The sequence below is a fragment of the Sceloporus occidentalis genome, unplaced genomic scaffold (assembly GCF_023333645.1).
Source record: "Sceloporus occidentalis isolate IW3139 unplaced genomic scaffold, rSceOcc1.0.p SCAF_3, whole genome shotgun sequence".
NCBI classification, from domain to species: Eukaryota; Metazoa; Chordata; class Lepidosauria; order Squamata; family Phrynosomatidae; genus Sceloporus; species Sceloporus occidentalis.
Genome location: NW_028316983.1, coordinates 37,208,187 through 37,224,357, shown reverse-complemented (window position 1 = coordinate 37,224,357; position 16,171 = coordinate 37,208,187). Strand labels below are relative to the sequence as shown.

The 16,171-nt window shown below is 41.4% G+C and overlaps 1 protein-coding gene across 8 annotated transcripts in view; it reads right to left on the bottom strand.

Moving 5' to 3' along the window:
* Positions 1 to 16,171, bottom strand: part of LOC149315762 (uncharacterized) — a 259,568-nt gene that overhangs the window by 45,504 nt on the left and 197,893 nt on the right. For all 8 annotated transcript variants that reach the window (XM_089514032.1, XM_089514029.1, XM_089514027.1 and 5 more), the window contains 5 exons: positions 14,561 to 14,636; positions 11,104 to 11,322; positions 9,417 to 9,504; positions 6,015 to 6,167; positions 4,663 to 4,760 (listed from right to left, as the gene is read on the bottom strand). In XM_089514032.1, coding sequence (XP_089370158.1) covers positions 4,663 to 4,760; positions 6,015 to 6,167; positions 9,417 to 9,504; positions 11,104 to 11,322; positions 14,561 to 14,636 — 634 coding nt within the window. The remainder of the gene's footprint in view (positions 1 to 4,662; positions 4,761 to 6,014; positions 6,168 to 9,416; positions 9,505 to 11,103; positions 11,323 to 14,560; positions 14,637 to 16,171) is intronic.

The window sequence follows — 16,171 nt, the reverse complement described above, 5'->3', positions numbered from 1 at the left end:
CCCTGCAAGGCTTCTCTGCTGTTCGGCTTCCTCCCGACATGAAGGTTGGGTGGAAGAGGAGGAAAGGCAAACACTCATCCTGCAAGGTGCCTCTTCCACCTAACTTTCTCCTGAGGGGAGTGGAGGATGAAGAGGGGCAAAGGCTTGCCCCACATGGCTCCTCTGATGCTTGGCCTTCTCCCAAGGAGAAGTCTGGATGGAGGAGAAAGACGGGTTCCTGCACTGCTTGGCTTTCTCCCCAGAAGAGGGCCGGGCAGAGGAGGAGAAGAAAGAATTAATATTAATACTATTAATTAATTAATTTTAAATTAAAACTTATCTGCGGCCCAAAGAAATATAGCCTATTTTAATTATGGCCCCTTCCTACTGCCAAGTTGTGTAGGTCTATACTAGAGACTCCATTTATGCAACCCCAGTGAGAACACAACCATCTGGGAAACAATTTTTATGCTATCATTGTATACCATAAAAATCTGGCCATAGATTTGGCTGGTATGGCAGTAACATTTTAACTGTTTCAATTGTTATGCTTTAATCATTTAATTATTTTAATGCAATGTATTTTTTTGTTTTACATTACATCTACATTTTTTATTAATATCTGTATCATTTCATCATTTTGTATGCTATTTCAATAAAATTTAAATTGATTTTATGTCGGTGTGGTTTTAGCTTAGTGGTCATGCTCTATATGCTTAATGAAGTAAATTAAAATAGAAAGAATGAAGAATCCATCTTTCAGCAGCAACTGTAACTCAGCTTCAATTTCCTGGACCTCTGCTACTCATTCAAAACCTCCTCATCTCACTCATCTCCCTCTCCACAGAAGCTATCTGCAACATCTGCAGTCATATGCATAATTATATATAACAGAGTAATTCTGATTTTCAGTCTTTCTGAGCAACTGAAATACAAAAGGAGGCAACTTTGGGTATCTCTACCAATTTGCAGTGGGTTCATCCCTGATCTACATGTAAATATGTGTCGGGGATGCTTTGATTTAGATTTCCTGCATGACAGGGGGTTGGACTGGATGGCCCTTGTGGTCTCTCCCAACTCTATGATTCTACACTGTAATAAATCACAAAGGTACCTTGTGTATCTCTATGTATATCTGGCAGATATAGAGTCTATATTTTTGAATACTCACTGGCATCTGCCTGTGTTTGCAGCACAAGAGCAAACATTTATGTCTTTATATGTTGTTTTCTTTATTAACTGAATTTGAAACTCAACTCTTCCTACAAGGAATTTATTATACAAAAGAATATTTCATTTCATCTTTTGAACAACTGTAGGAGATTGGTTTGGCTAAGGGATGGCTGTCTTTCTCTTGATTGAACACAAGGACCCAATTTTGTTGGCTCTAGCACTTGTTCCCGGGCCTATGTCATATTGTCAACCCAAATTCAGCACTTGTTCCCCTATATCATATTGTCTTTTCTCTGAGGTACTTGCATACCTATTATATCCTTTCCGACTAACTGAAATGCACTGTTCTAATCCTCAGGTGAATCAGAATATGTTGGGACAGATATGTTGGCTTTTCTAATTTCAACTAAAATCTTAAAAAGAACCAGGCTCACCTATGTTGCTTAAGATGCTCTTAACTATTTAATTAACCTAATGCAATTTGTAGAAAGTTTGCTCATGACAAACCAGAGCTATCTCTCCTACACATTCCTCAGAGATTTATGAGGTGTTAATAACTGGTTAGTGTGGGGAGGGTCATAACTAAACAGGAGCAAGATGAAGGCCAGGAATACACACAGGTCTTGTGCCAGCATAGCATGTTGGTTTAATAAGCAGACATCTGCTGACACAGCTCATTGGGACAGAAGCATGTTCACTGCCACAAATATATCCGCTCTTAGCAGGCTCTGTTATTATGACAACATCTGCTTCCAAACATCTGTAATTCCATCAGTGTAAATATAGGGTTGGTATAAAGCTCTTGAGGATTTGTGAAAAGATTAGTCTTTTTTTTTCTGATTCTTTTCACCCAACTGCTGGGTCTCGCATCATTATATGGACTGGAATAATAGCTCATTCCAGCTACAGACAGAGGTGCTGCACTTGCAGGTTTGTTAAATCCTAATGCAAAATGAATTATGATACATGTTGTTTATTATGAAAAATAAAGTGTTGTTTATTATAAAAAAAACTCAGACATGCATTTGCCCACATTAATAAATGCAGAGATTATGAACTGGATAAATTCACTAAAACCCAGTTAATGAAAATTTCTATTCATGCTCAACTGGGAGAAGCACTATAGGAAAAAGAAAGATTTCCCTGCACTGTGTGGAGGCTTAGCCAAGATTGAAACCCACAACCAGTCACACTTGATGTTTATTATCATCTAAACGAAGCTCCAAAATGGATCCATAGATGTTCTGTCAGATGCTTTTGTGTTAAATGGCAATGGATGTCACAGAAAATCTACAGGGTGACAGATATGGGAATATGTCTTGATGTCTGTTGTGACAGGAAATGTTTCAGATGAAGACAGAAGTAGAAAATCTGAAATTATGGGGCCAGAAAGACAAAGAAAAATGATGTCTCAAAACCTTTGCTCCTTTAATACTGCTCAGACACATTTGTTGTTCTTTTATTTATATCCTCCCTGGCAAATATCCATCAAGGATGGACCAAAGATACGTAAGCAGACAATAGTAGATAACACAGTCACAGTCTTAGAAACAGGAGCTAATACAGCCACCCCCATCTTTGACTATAATGTGTATAAAGCTCAATTTTGCTCATCTAAACCAGTCAGGCAGATTTGTGTGCAATTGTTTTTGTTTGTCATAGGAAAGGGCATTCCTGTCTCTTGGAAGTTCTGCCATGGTCACTTCTGGCTTTTTGTCTGGTACTGCTCATGTTTCCAGCTCATCTTCATAGTTGTGGACCAAAAAATTGGAAGATTTTCTCATTTTAAAATGAATGTTAAAATATTGATTCAAGCAGCAGACACCACATTCTCCTCCCACATCAATTGATGGTGTAATGTACAGAACTTTGCCATAAGATGTAGCTTATGAGAAGTCATTTACAAGTTGCTTAATACTTTGGGAAAGGGGACAGAACAGGCAGATCTAGACCTACGAGTGTCTGGAAAACCTCACAAGAATGGCCAGCAGTACCGTATATACTCATGTATAAGTCGACCTCATGTATAAGTTGAGGGCAGTTTTTGAGGCCAAAATCATGGATTTTGATATGACCCGTGGATAAGTCGAGGGCATGTTACAAAAGGGGGGAAACAAAGCACCACTTCCCTCTCTACATCTCCCTCTTTGAACCTCTCTCAAGGGTCACAGTATCATCATGGGGAAACAAGTCTGGGTGCATACACACAAACCTCTTTGCATCAGCATTTCCAGGCTCATGGCTTGCAAAAAAAAGGACACCAGTCTTGCTTTCTCTCTGCCTTTAAGCCCAGCATTTCCAGACTCATGGCTTGCAAAAAAAAAAGGGGGGGGGGGCACCAGCCTTGCTTTCTCCCTGCCTTTAAGCCCAGTATTTCCAGACTCATGGGTTGCAAAAAAAAAAAAGGACACCAGCCTTGCTTTCTCCCTGCCTTTAAGCCCAGCATTTCCAGACTCGTGGCTTGCAAAAAAAAAGGACACCAGCCTTGCTTTCTCTCTGCCTTTAAGCTCAGCATTTCCAGATTCATGGCTTGCAAAATAAAAAAGAGGACACCAACCAGCCTTGCTTTTAACCCCAGCATTTCCAGACCTTGGCTAGCAAAATAAAAAAGGAGGACACCAACCAGCCTAGCATTTCCAGACCTTGGCTAGCAAAATAAAAAAGGAGGACATCAACCAGCCTTGCTTTTAACCCCAGCATTTCCAGACCTTGGCTAGCAAAATAAAAAAAGGACACCAACCAGCCTTGCTTTCTCCCTACTTTTAAGCCTAGCATTTCCAGACCCATGGCTTGCAAAACGGGGTCCAAGCCTGGGCATGCTCCCTCTCTCTGCATCCCTCTCCCTTCCCTCAGTAGCTCCTTTTAGCTCCAGCTGCGAGGGAAGGCTGAAGGATCTCTCTCTCTCACACATACACACATTCTCTCTCTCTCGCAGAGAGAGGAGAGGCTGCCGGTGCCGAGAGTCAAACGGGGAGCTGTTTACTTGGCCACAGTTAGGTGGGCACTTTTTTTATTAACCTTATCAGCAGTAGTAACCTATTGACCCTTTCATAAGTCGATCCTTGATTTTGAAGTCCATTTTGGGGCATAAATTTCTCGACTTATAGTCAAGTATATACGATAAATGTAAATGCTGTGCCTTCTTTTTGATAATAACAAAGCAGGCAGAGGCATGTTCTCAGCTGCAGAGTGAGGATGATAATTAAAAGGAAATTGAATCAGGAGCCAGGATGGGATCATACATTATGCCTCAAATTCTTCAGGTAGTCATTCTGTTTAGATGTTTGGAGTGACCCTATTTTCCAAGGTGCTTAGTTTGGTGATTTTCTAAGTGAGCTAAAATGTTTGTTTTATATTTTACATAATAATCCTGTAAACCAGGACAGACTGAGAGACTGTGAGTTGTGCAATGTCACTTAGTTGCTAAATGTCTATAATCAAGGCCTTCCACTCTTATCTGCAGCAGCTCTCCATATAAGATAAAATGTTGGTATTTTCCCACTGTCTCACCTGAAGAATGTGTGGTGCTCAATGCAAACCTTCCAGAGTCTCTTGGCTGAACGATGATTGGGCAACTTGAAGCCAATTGTACTCTCAAACTGCTCATACTGAAAATGGAAGAAGCAAAAGACTAGGCATTAGTCAAGAACTGTCAGCCCCTACTAAGCTGTGCCATGGGCAGCAAAACAAGGCTCTCAGAAAAGTTAACTTTACTATACACTGGACCTTTTCAGTTTCAGCAATCTATAAAGTAAGTGGCCAATGGCAACTGCCCTTGTTGTTCTGGTTGCCCCTTTTGTGATCACCCTGAACAAAGATTCTACTCCTCCAACCTCTTGATTTCCAGAACCAATATATCCATTTATCCATCTTGTAGAAGGACAGAGTTGTTTACAGCACCCTTTACCAAAGACCAAAATACAAATGTTAATCCCACCTTGAATTAATAGGAGTTTGGTAAATTAACATTCATGTAAATTCCATTGTTTCATAGGGTCTACTTTGGATGGAGCTAGCAACTGGATTTAACCACAGGTCTTCAGGCCTACACACAGAAACCCTGAGAATTCAGGAAAAGGGTACTTTGATAATGCTGCTTTTATTGTACAGTAACTCTGCTTCATTCACTGAATTTTATCAAGGATTCACATTGTCATCTTCCACATATAGCCATCCACAGTCTTTCCCTTGCTCTTTCCCTCTTTTTTCATATTCCCTTATCATAGAAAGCCTGGTAAAGAGGGAAAGTTGAAATAGTGGTGCAATGTGGATTTTGACTAGTATCACTAAAAGCTTATTTGAATTACTGAAGAAAGAGGTTGCAGTGAAAGGGATTGCTATAGCATCTTTCTTTTTCCAAAGTACAATAAACACTAAGATGAAAGACCCTTCCATCACATCCTCTCTGTGTATAGAGAACTCAGGGGAAAGTCAGTCTTGTTTTGTTTTCTACTGGGCCTCAGAGAAAACAGAAGCGGTGAAAGTCCCTGTGCTTGCTTCTATTTTCTGAAACTTAATGCAAAATAAAAGACCAGCCCCATCCATCTTCTATCTGATCTCAAAGCACTCAAGGGAAGGGAGGAACCAGTGACAACTACAAATAATGGTTGGCTGTTAAGCCAAGTCAAAATCTGTGGAAGCATCTAACATTCATTAACCAGATGAGAAAATTGATTTTTCTAACACTGAGATTCTCCCCAAGAATGAATTCATGCCCATTGATCCAATAAATTATTTGCTGAAGAGTGAACTCTTTCTTTCTTTCTTTCTTTCTTTCTTTCTTTCACCCACTTTGTTGCATTTAAAAACTCTCTCTCTCTCTCTCTCTCTCTCTGTGTGTGTGTTGAACAGGAGATGCTTACTTCACCAGGTCGAATTTTGATGTAAAAGTTACTCCTCTTGTAGGAAATCTTCAGAATCTTGGGCCAAGCAAAACGATTTATTCTCAGCCTGTCCCTATAAATGAGGAGGCCATTGGCACAAACGCCCAGCATGATGTCAATGCCTTCTGAATCCTGAACAGAAGCCAGGGCAGGAAATAAAAGAGATAGTTGAATTAGTGGATTTTAAAAAACAAACCTACTACCAGTGGAAAGTAAGGAGAATATTCAGAGCAAATCCTTAGATTCTGTTGGTTGATGCCAAGTCAATACCAAGGATAAGAAGCAGAAGAGGAGCAGGTCAATACATTTTCTTCCTAAATTCCAAGCAGGAGCATATCCTATTTAACTGCCAACTATATTCCTTCGTAAGGGGCCAGTACCTAGACATTACTTGCTAGAACTACATACTGGGACAAATATACATGTAGTCATTATAACTACTAATACTACTTATAACTCCTCTGGGCCTCCCTCCTCTTTCCGTGGCCAAGAGGTTGGGCTATGGGGTTTTTTTTTTTTTGCTTGTTGTTTGATTTTAATTGTGTAATTGTGTATTTTTGTGTATATTTTTAAATTGTTGTAAGCCGCCCTGATCGTAGGAAGGGCGGCATATAAATAAAAATTTTATTATTATTTATTTATTAAATTTATATATAGGGCTGCCCAAATTGGAGCTGCATGGAAAGGTAATGAATTAATGAATTAATTTAAAGAGATACTGTTTTTGTATTTTAACATCTTTTAGTTTATTACAAGATGATAAAGGCCCGTTACAGATGGGCATAAAAGTACGGACTGGGTCCGTACTAGGGTTAGAAAGGGGCGTCACTTCTTGATGCCCCTAACCCTAGTACGGACCCAGTCCGTACAAAATGGCGGCGCCCATTGCACACGGGGGCCGCCATTATGACATCACCACCGCACCACCTCCAAATGGGGCGGTGCGGTTGTGATGTAGTGGGGCCATGCGAGGGCACCTAGGGCACCCTTTCTGTGGCCCCGGAAGGAGCTCCGTTTCGGAGCTCCTTTCAGCTTTGCGTCGCTGGGCGCAGCCTTTACATGGCTGCGCCAGCGACGCAGAGGAGAAAGGGGCCAAGTGGCCCCTTTCTCCTCCTCCCTGCCGCTGCCGGGTGTCCTCGGGGCTTGAAGCCCCAAGGACACCCCTTTCCAGGCCGTGGGGAAGCAGCCTTTTGCAGTTTCCCCGTGGCCTGGAAAGCGGCGGATCGGGGCCTCGGAGGCTGCCGTTGTGGCAGCTGAGGCCCCAATCCAGCGGGGAAAGGGCCGTTTACAGGCCGCTCCAAACGGGCGGTCTGTAATGCGCCAATGTATTACTGTTAATATAGATTTATTTAACTAACTGAAAAGATTGACTCTGGACATAGCAAAAAGAGCACTGGATTCTACTGGTGAGCCAAGTTTCCTGTTCCAACTGCAGCAAAAGGAGGTCTGAATCTTCCTAGCGCTGGCTTGGAAAAAGGGAGAAGAAGAGATAAATGATGAGAAGCACATGAAACCTAAATGCTTCCCCGAAAGGGATTGATTTATGTATAGAACATCTTGCCTTAGGGCAGTGGTGTGTATGAGTGTAATTTCTTGACATGTGGTTTCCCTTCTGTGACTCTAAATGCTTGCTGAAATAGGTTGCAGATGTATGTCAATACTTTCTCCAAGCCACTGCAACAACCAACATATGTTTGCTAAACCATTTAGGACATAGTAACCATGCTCTAGTAGTGGGCTGCAGGAGGTGCTTCACTAGTGAAGGAAAAGACTACAGTGACTAAGGCTGCATAAAGTACCACAACAGGTTTTTTTTTCAAGGAGAGGGTGGCTAGGTATGTGTTTTGGACTGCAGTTCCCATAATCCCTTTATACTGATTAGTACTGATGAGAGGTCCATTAACATCTAGGAGGTCAACAGTTGCTGCCCCATGATCTAATGGTATATTCATGCTAAGGGACTCACATGGAAAAGATACTCATTTTCTAGAACCAAACTTTATGCTAATCGCATAAAGAATGTCATACTCTTGGGAAAACTTCAGGCCAATAGTACAAACCTACCAAGAGTTGCTGCTCTGCAACATATAATACAGTAGGAATTCTCAAAGTAGGGAATGAAGTCATTCTCTCATGTGTCCTAACCCTACAGAGCCCATTCAACAAATTCTGCATTAGGGGACAGCAGAGTGTTCTCAAACTTTCCATCAGGAAAGTGGTAGGAATCAAGAATTGCAGGTCATAGGGTGAAGTGCTGTTATATTTTCAAAATTCAAATATGGGTGCTGAAACTAAATGTTCTTCATCTTTTAACAGCTTCTCGGTCTCTGCTAACATGCCATGGACTCTGGTGATATTTTGCATTCTACAAACTGCTAGTTCCTAAGAGATTAACCACATCCTCCTCCACGTGTGGTACCTCCTGTAAAGTGCAAAACTGCTAAAATGTTTTAAGCTGGAGATAACCAAAATGACTGTTCCCGCTGCCAGATGACACATGCATAAGAAAGGGGGAACATTGTGAATGTAGGAAAGAAAGAAAAACAAACATAGGAGAAAAGAGAAATACTAGAAAAAAAATCAAATGAGTAGGAAACAAAAGGACAGATGCTCACTGCAAGGATCTTACTGAGAAACTTATAACAATAAATTTTTGATACTGGAAAAGCTTCAGTTCACACTTCTTATACAACATGCTGTATAGTGCTATAAACTTCAAAAGACTCATATCCTAAATAGCTGCAAAAAGTGTACCAACATGAAGTCAATTTTTTCATAATGAAATGATTCTAGTAATGTTTATATTATTCTCAGAGTAACCTCAAATAATGTTCACACAGGCTGGCTGGTATGTTTTCTGCACTTGCCCAGAGTTTGGCTTTGAGGTGAAGTGATTTCATAACCATTTCTGTACAAACTGATCTTGCAGCACAACCAGTTTGAAGGAACCTTCATACAGTACACTCCTTTCCTACACACTTGAGACTGTTAAATGCAATGTTACAGTGCAATGTTATACATGTTAACTCAGAAGTATAAGCCAACAGGATTTATGCCTAAAGTATATATAGGATTGCAGCCTTACAAAATGTCAGGTTTGCTATTTTGTGATCACAGATTTACAGAATTGCAAATATGAATTTATCAGACTAAAAGAATATGGCTCAACACTTTTAAAAAGTTATTTTAAGGCAAGTTTGAAATCTGGTTTGTGTTTCAAAGCATTCTTATGTGTACTGAAAGAGAGGAGCACAACAGAGGTACAAACAAAGTACATAAATTAGACGTGTTTCAAAAGATGTGAAAAGGAAACTTGGAGAAAACTGTAGGAGTAAATCTGTGATCCTAGCTGCATGCTTTCAGCTATCATGGTCAGAGTACCTTGGCATGATGCAGGTCAACTCCATACATAGAAAGCTTCTTGGCATTCTCCAGAAAATGAATTTCGGCCTCACCAGGTGTCATACCCCTTTGGGGGGGGGGGGAAAGACAACAATGGTAATAATCAATCAACTGTTTAAAAGCCCTAAAACAGGGATTTTATAGAAAGAGTGGGTAATATCAGGCACTAAGACTGGATGTCTCTCCTGGGATCCCAGGCTAACTAACTCTATGGGTTTTCCTAGATGGCCACAACTTCTTTCCCATGACACCATCATTTGGGTTTTTTCCAACTGCTGTAGATATTTTTCTTTCTTTCTAAGGAGCTATACAGATGGGCGTGCCGTCGTTACGTGCAAGGGATGGCGCTTCCAGATGCCCCTCGCACATGACGAGGGCGTCAAAATGGCAGCACCCTGTACAGATGGGCGCCGCCATTTTGATGCAACAGACACTTAGTGTCCGCACGTCGTGACAGCCATTGGCACACTGCGGCATCACAATGACACTGCAAAAAGAACCCGTTTTTTGCAGGTTCTTTTTGCTGTGTGAGGAAGCCACCTGGTTTGTCTGCTGCAGCTTCCTCGCGCAGCAAAACAAAGCGCAGGCAGACTGCCCTTTTTGGGCAGTCTGTACCCTGCCTAAAATTGTTTAAATGAGGCTCAGTTACCAGCACTAAAAGTATTAAGCTAAAATACATTGGTATTTCAGAGGTCAGCTTCTTGCCTTTGGTTCCACCCACCATCACTAGAATATGGCCCTTGAAAATTTATATGAAGATGACTTTGGTCCTTAGGCAGAGTGCTGTAGCATATCCTTGTTATATAACAGTGAAAGGAACTGTTCCACCCTCCAGATTTTCTTGAACTGCAGTTTCAAACAGCTATAGCTGCCATAGCCAATAGTGAGGTATTCTAGAAATTGCAGTTCAATAACATCTGGAAGGCTGCATAATTCCCAAACTATTTTATAGGGTGAGGAAACAAACCTATAAACTAAATAACACTATCTGACACTAAACAGTGTGAAATGCTAAGCTACCCTCCTCTTACTTGTTCTCAGCATTGTCAGGGATTTGAAGGGTTAAAACACAGCACACAGGGAAATGCTTGATGTGTGTGTGTTTGGCCATGAGCATTCAGCAGAAGGACAAGGTTGATTAGCACAGCTGATGCTCATTGGCTCAAGGACACTTTAGTGTCTAGGTGCACGTAGCCATGGATGATGAAACCACCTGGCTGGATTGCACAGGGGACACTTGTCATGGTTACACACTGGAACTCACTGGGTTTGGGAGACCACATGGTCTGGAGTCTATATAAACCCAGGGGTTGCAAGGGATAGCTTGTGGATTTGTAGCAGGAGTTGGTTTGGTATGGTTTGGAGTTTTAGAGATCTGTATTTGTATTATAGCACTGTGAATAAAGAGCACTTCGGGAGACTTTGCTTCTCTGGTGGTTTATCAGTAGAAGTCTTGCATCGCTTTGCTGAGTGTCCCCGGAGGTTCCTGTATTGCTTCAGTTCCTGGAAGACATCCAGTTGCTGTTATTTCAACTGCTTTTGGAGCCACGTTTCAGCTTCTAAAATTGCTAGCTCTGCTACAAAGGTCTGATTTAACCCCAGGACTCATTTGAGTTGCTGACAGTGGTTGTTGGACCCCAGCAGTTGCACTGAAAATCTTACTCACCGGTAAGTCTTGTGCAGCTCCATAATACGCTCTTCCAACTCCTTGGTCTGGTTTGGAGCAAAACGAAGCTCACCAACATAATTGCCCACATGCTCTTCACAATCATAATCTCCCAGTTCAGCCTGCACAGCATAGGAGCCTAGTAGTGCATGTGTAACAAAGGAGCATGGCAGGCGCCCACTGATGATGTCTGCTCGGAGTTGCAAGCATAGGTAGTATCTATGGAGGACAAAGTATCAAAATGTTAGAATGTCCATACTGAAAGTGACCAAGACTTGCAGCCATTTACTGAGAATAGTATTTTCTTGCATCCATTTACTGAGGAAACGCTCACACTGTCCTTTCAAGAAGGCAATGCTATACAACTTACATCCATCAAACCAAATACTTCCCAGAGTCTAAACACATTTAGATGTGAAAGATGTCTGACCAAACCAAAAACATGTCAGTAAACATCTATCTTTTGTATTTTCTTGAGACTGAAAGAGAGACAAGTAAAGCACCCATCATGCTTTGGCGAAGATAAAGATGATGCTAAATTTGAAGCTAGCTAGCTTTTCCATTTTCAAAATCGAAGATCAAACTTTTCTGCCTGTCTAATTCTCAGCATTCCAAGGGGCTGTTTCAGGTGAACCTCAGATCTATCACATCATCTAATGAGCCTTATCTGAATGTCTACCAAAGCGACAACATTCCATCATTCCACCTAACAATATCATGTAGCCACAATATTAATATCAAGTCAGTTTGTCTTTCCTCTGCATTCCCACACAGCCAATCTACTTTTTGTAACATCTTTCCTTTTGAAGGTCTTGGCTCGTAAAGGGGATCTCAAATGTGAAGGTGAAGGCTTTCATGGACAGCATCCATAGGTTTTTTTGTGGGGGGTTTTGGGCTATGTGGCCCTGGTTTGGAAGAGTTTATTCCTGATGTTTTGCCAGCATCTATGGTTAGAATGAAAGTGAATGGTGTGTGTGTGTGTGTGTGTACACACACACAGTGTGACCCTTGGTTGAGAGGAGGTGATTTGCATGTTAATCTGTGTGTTGGTCTGTTGTTGAATGGCAAGGCCTCAGGGTGTCTATTTAATTAGTGATCCACTATCTGCTGGGAGACCCCCCCTGACCCTGGGTGGTTTTCATTTGCACTAGGGATCTCAAATCTTTGCACACTTTTTTGGACTAAAGAAGTAGAGTCATACTTCAGTTAACAAAGCCTCTGACAAAGAAGCTCCTTTTTACAAAGTCTCTTTATACCCGCCTAGCCTGTTTTCTACCTTGTTCTATAACTTGTGGGAAGCTGAGGTTGTTTTTTTATTTTATTTTTTAGTATCATTGGCATTGGGAGGATAGTGAAGAAGGGCTGGAGAAACACAGATTTTCAGTGTCAGGTTGGAGCAATGTGTATAGAGAAAACCATATGTGACAGATCCCCTCTGGAGTCTGACCCGGCAGTTCCAAACTTTTGGGCTCCTGTCACTCAATTTGCCCCTTTCTCCCTCAAGACCCCTCTCTGGATCAGGTACACGTGCTTTAAAGTGATCCCCATATGGACAAATGACTGTGTTCTTCAGTAGGTTCACTGTAGTGTGACCAGACTCTCAATAAAAACTTAACAGGAAAAGCCAGACACAGCTGTAAAAAGGATTACTGGTAGAATCATAGAATCATAGAGTTGGAAGAGACCGCAAGGGCCATCCAGTCCAACACCCTGCCATGCAGGAAATCCAGATCAAAGCATCCCCGACAGATGGCCATCCAGCCTCCGTTTGAAGACCTCCAAGGAGGGTAAACAAATATAAGTTTATTAATACATGTTTAGAATACATTAACTCCTGAACTATTTAATCATTTGCAGCTCCTCAAAACCCTGTTCAGTCTTCCTGACTGTCCTATCTCTATTACAGCTTATCCCTATCTCCATGTCATTTATCCTTATCCTTATTTCCCTGCAGTCTTATCCCTATCACTAAGCCATCTAAGCCTTCTGTCTGACACAAGTTTTGTATCCTTCCCCCACACCTTGATCTGTAATTTGGTGGCACCAACCAAGCCTGCCCAGCTCTACAAAATGTAATAAAGCATATGTTGGAGAAGGATAGGATAGGATTCTACTCTAGCCAATCCTACTGTAGCCACTGTGTGCTTGCGTACAACAGGCAAGATAAACAGCTGCTGCCTCCAAAATATCTTACTGAGCACATGAAAACAGCAAAAGAGAGAGAAGATGGGGAGACTAGATGAGCTTGCTTCACCAACTATCTCCAGCATGTTGAAAAAGCATCACTGTAGAAGTTTGGCCACCAAAAGGGAAATAATAAGAAAAGTCCAGCCTGGTGACACAAAAAGTCATCCCTGACTTTTAGAAGAAGCTTTCAAGTTGTCTCTAGAAGGCTCAAAATGTTTTTGTTCACTTATGCAAGGCTTACCTGATCTGGTTATTTCACTTCACATGTGCAGATTGTTAGTGTTAAATAAAAAGTTTATTGAATATCTTTTTTGTGGTGTAAGATCCAATCCCTATTCCATATTATTTCTAAGTCTAGTACCAAATTTTCTGTTAAAGAAGTAATGCTCAGTTAGATATCTACTTTGTTAACTGAGATACATTTGTATTACATTGGTTTGGGCTAATGAATGTATTACTGTATAGTTGGCCTTCCATATCCATGGATTCTGGATTCACAGATTTAACCATCCACAGCATGAAAGTATTCCAAAAAAATAATTCTGAAGAGCAAACTCTGATTTCCAGTTTATATAAGGGACACCATTTTACTGTGCCACTGTATATAATGAGAATTGAGAATACACAGATTTTGGTATCCACAAGGGGTCCTGGAACCAAACCTCAGCAAATACCAAGGGCCTATTGTAAACTAACACAGTCATCTTTAATAGGTGGCATTTTTATTATTAAAGACAGAGCAGCCACAATATTTGCAGCTACGCCACTGGGAGACTGTAGGAGCTGTAGTAAAAAAGAACAACAAATAATAAAAAAACAAATAACCAAGTTCTGAGATTATATGAAATTAATTCCCCACTGCCACCTCACTCAGTGATTGTTCTGGTTAATTTCTTCTCTCAGCCAAGACAAGTGGCAATAGCAATGAATCATATCTAACGCTGCACCCCTCATCCAATCTCATGGGTGCAAATGGGCCAATTTGTTGCTTCTGGAAGATAATATTATACTGCATTCTCCCAGTAACCAATAGAAGTAGTGGAGGCAATAGCTGGGGACTAGTTGTGCTTTTCTCTTACTCTTGAAATAGGAAGCAAATTCTAGGACCAATACCCAGCTGCTACAACTCTCTTGGCCAATGATGGAAAGAAGGCAGTCTGTCTTCATAGCAAACTGTAGCTATGGGTGACTGCAGGGTTTGACTCAATGTGTTCTCTTCTTAAGAGGATATGGTGAGAATCAGCCCTGAGAGGAATCTTTCTCTACTCACCTTGTTATATCTTCTGTCAGCTGGGCAGGGTCTGGTGGGTAAAATTTGACAGTGAAGGCAAAGTTCCAGGGGCCACCTGGAGAAAAGAGAAGGACAGAGTGAGGGGGGGAAAAGAACATTTAGCAGAAGACTCTTTTGCTTTCATCTTTCAACCAAATAGCCATCATCTCTATCTGTTGTTTAACCGATTTGGGCTGCCTCACAACCCAACCCCTCTGAAGTCTCTAAGGGAACTATCAATGTCTATAAAGACAAATTCCTCAAAATCAGCAGGGATATTTGCTTGACTGGATGTTCACAGCTGAGGCAAACGGCAGGGTGTGTCTGCCTGCTAAGGCCTATGACATGGCAAAGCAGCCTTCGCCGCAGCTACAAAACTGAGAGACCAGGACTTGCTGTTGCCATGGAAACATGCTGATGTCTCCCAGAGGGTCTGCTGTTGGGGAAAGACCTCCCATGGCATCTGTGCAAACCACTACAAAGCAAACCCACCCAGATGCTGCCATTCTATAAGACAGTTTCCAGAGGCATTTCTCTTGGAACTAAAAGGGTGAAGAGGCCGAACAGTCCAATGCCTATCCCCTCTCTTTCCTCCCTGCTTACATCACAGCAGTGGGCACCTCTTGCTTTGCATGACCTCAGTCACAAACGTGACACACGTATACAGACATATGCACCTGTCTCGGTGGATTAAATAGTCAGAAGCCGTTTGCAGTGCATCAGCCATCTGTTTGTGGCACATTCAGGACATTATTATGGAGGTGGATCTGTGGGAATAGTAGAAGGATAGTCTTGCCCATAAGTTAGACTGCATGATCTTTGGGTATTTTGCAATGCTATGCATCTGGGAAGGGGACTTCATGTGCTCATTTGGGATGAGACACACACCTTCCAATTCTGACAGCCTTACAAAAGAGAATAAACCTGTATTTTATTAAGCAAGATTTCTCTTCGGCTCCTCTGAAGAGCAGAACTGTACTCCAAAGTCTCAGAAGCACCAGGATAGGACAAGTAAGAGTGAAAAACATAGTTGGGGTCTTTCTCCAGATATGTGTTAATTGGAAGCTCAAGGAGCAGTAAATATAAGCCTGTCAGTTACTATAAGAAAAATCGCTTCATCCAAAACTGGTAAAGAGAAACCCAACTGCTGCAGGTACAATGGCACCAGAATATAATTGTATTCTTCTGAACATAAAACAATATTTCCAAATGGTATATGATCTTTGTGGACTTATTTAATCAAAAACACACTTCCATTTTGCTATTCATTTACATGAGAAGTCTGTTGTATAAAGTGCGGTTCTTGACCACAATCCAGGGGTAGGCAACCTTTTTGAGCCGGGGGCCGGGTTGCTGTCCCTCAGACAACTGGGGGGCCGAAGCCAAAAAATAAATAATTAAATAATTTTTTAAAAATTGAATATATAAATAAACCAGGACAAATGTAGGACAAAATTTTCAAATGGAAGACACTTTTTTTTAAAAAAATGGAGGACACGCAAAAAAATTTGCTGATTTTTTAAAAAATGTTAATATAAATGCATGTTTCTGTGGCTTCTATAGACAATTGCCCCCCAAAGGCCCCGGTGGCAATCGGTGGCAGGACTAGGC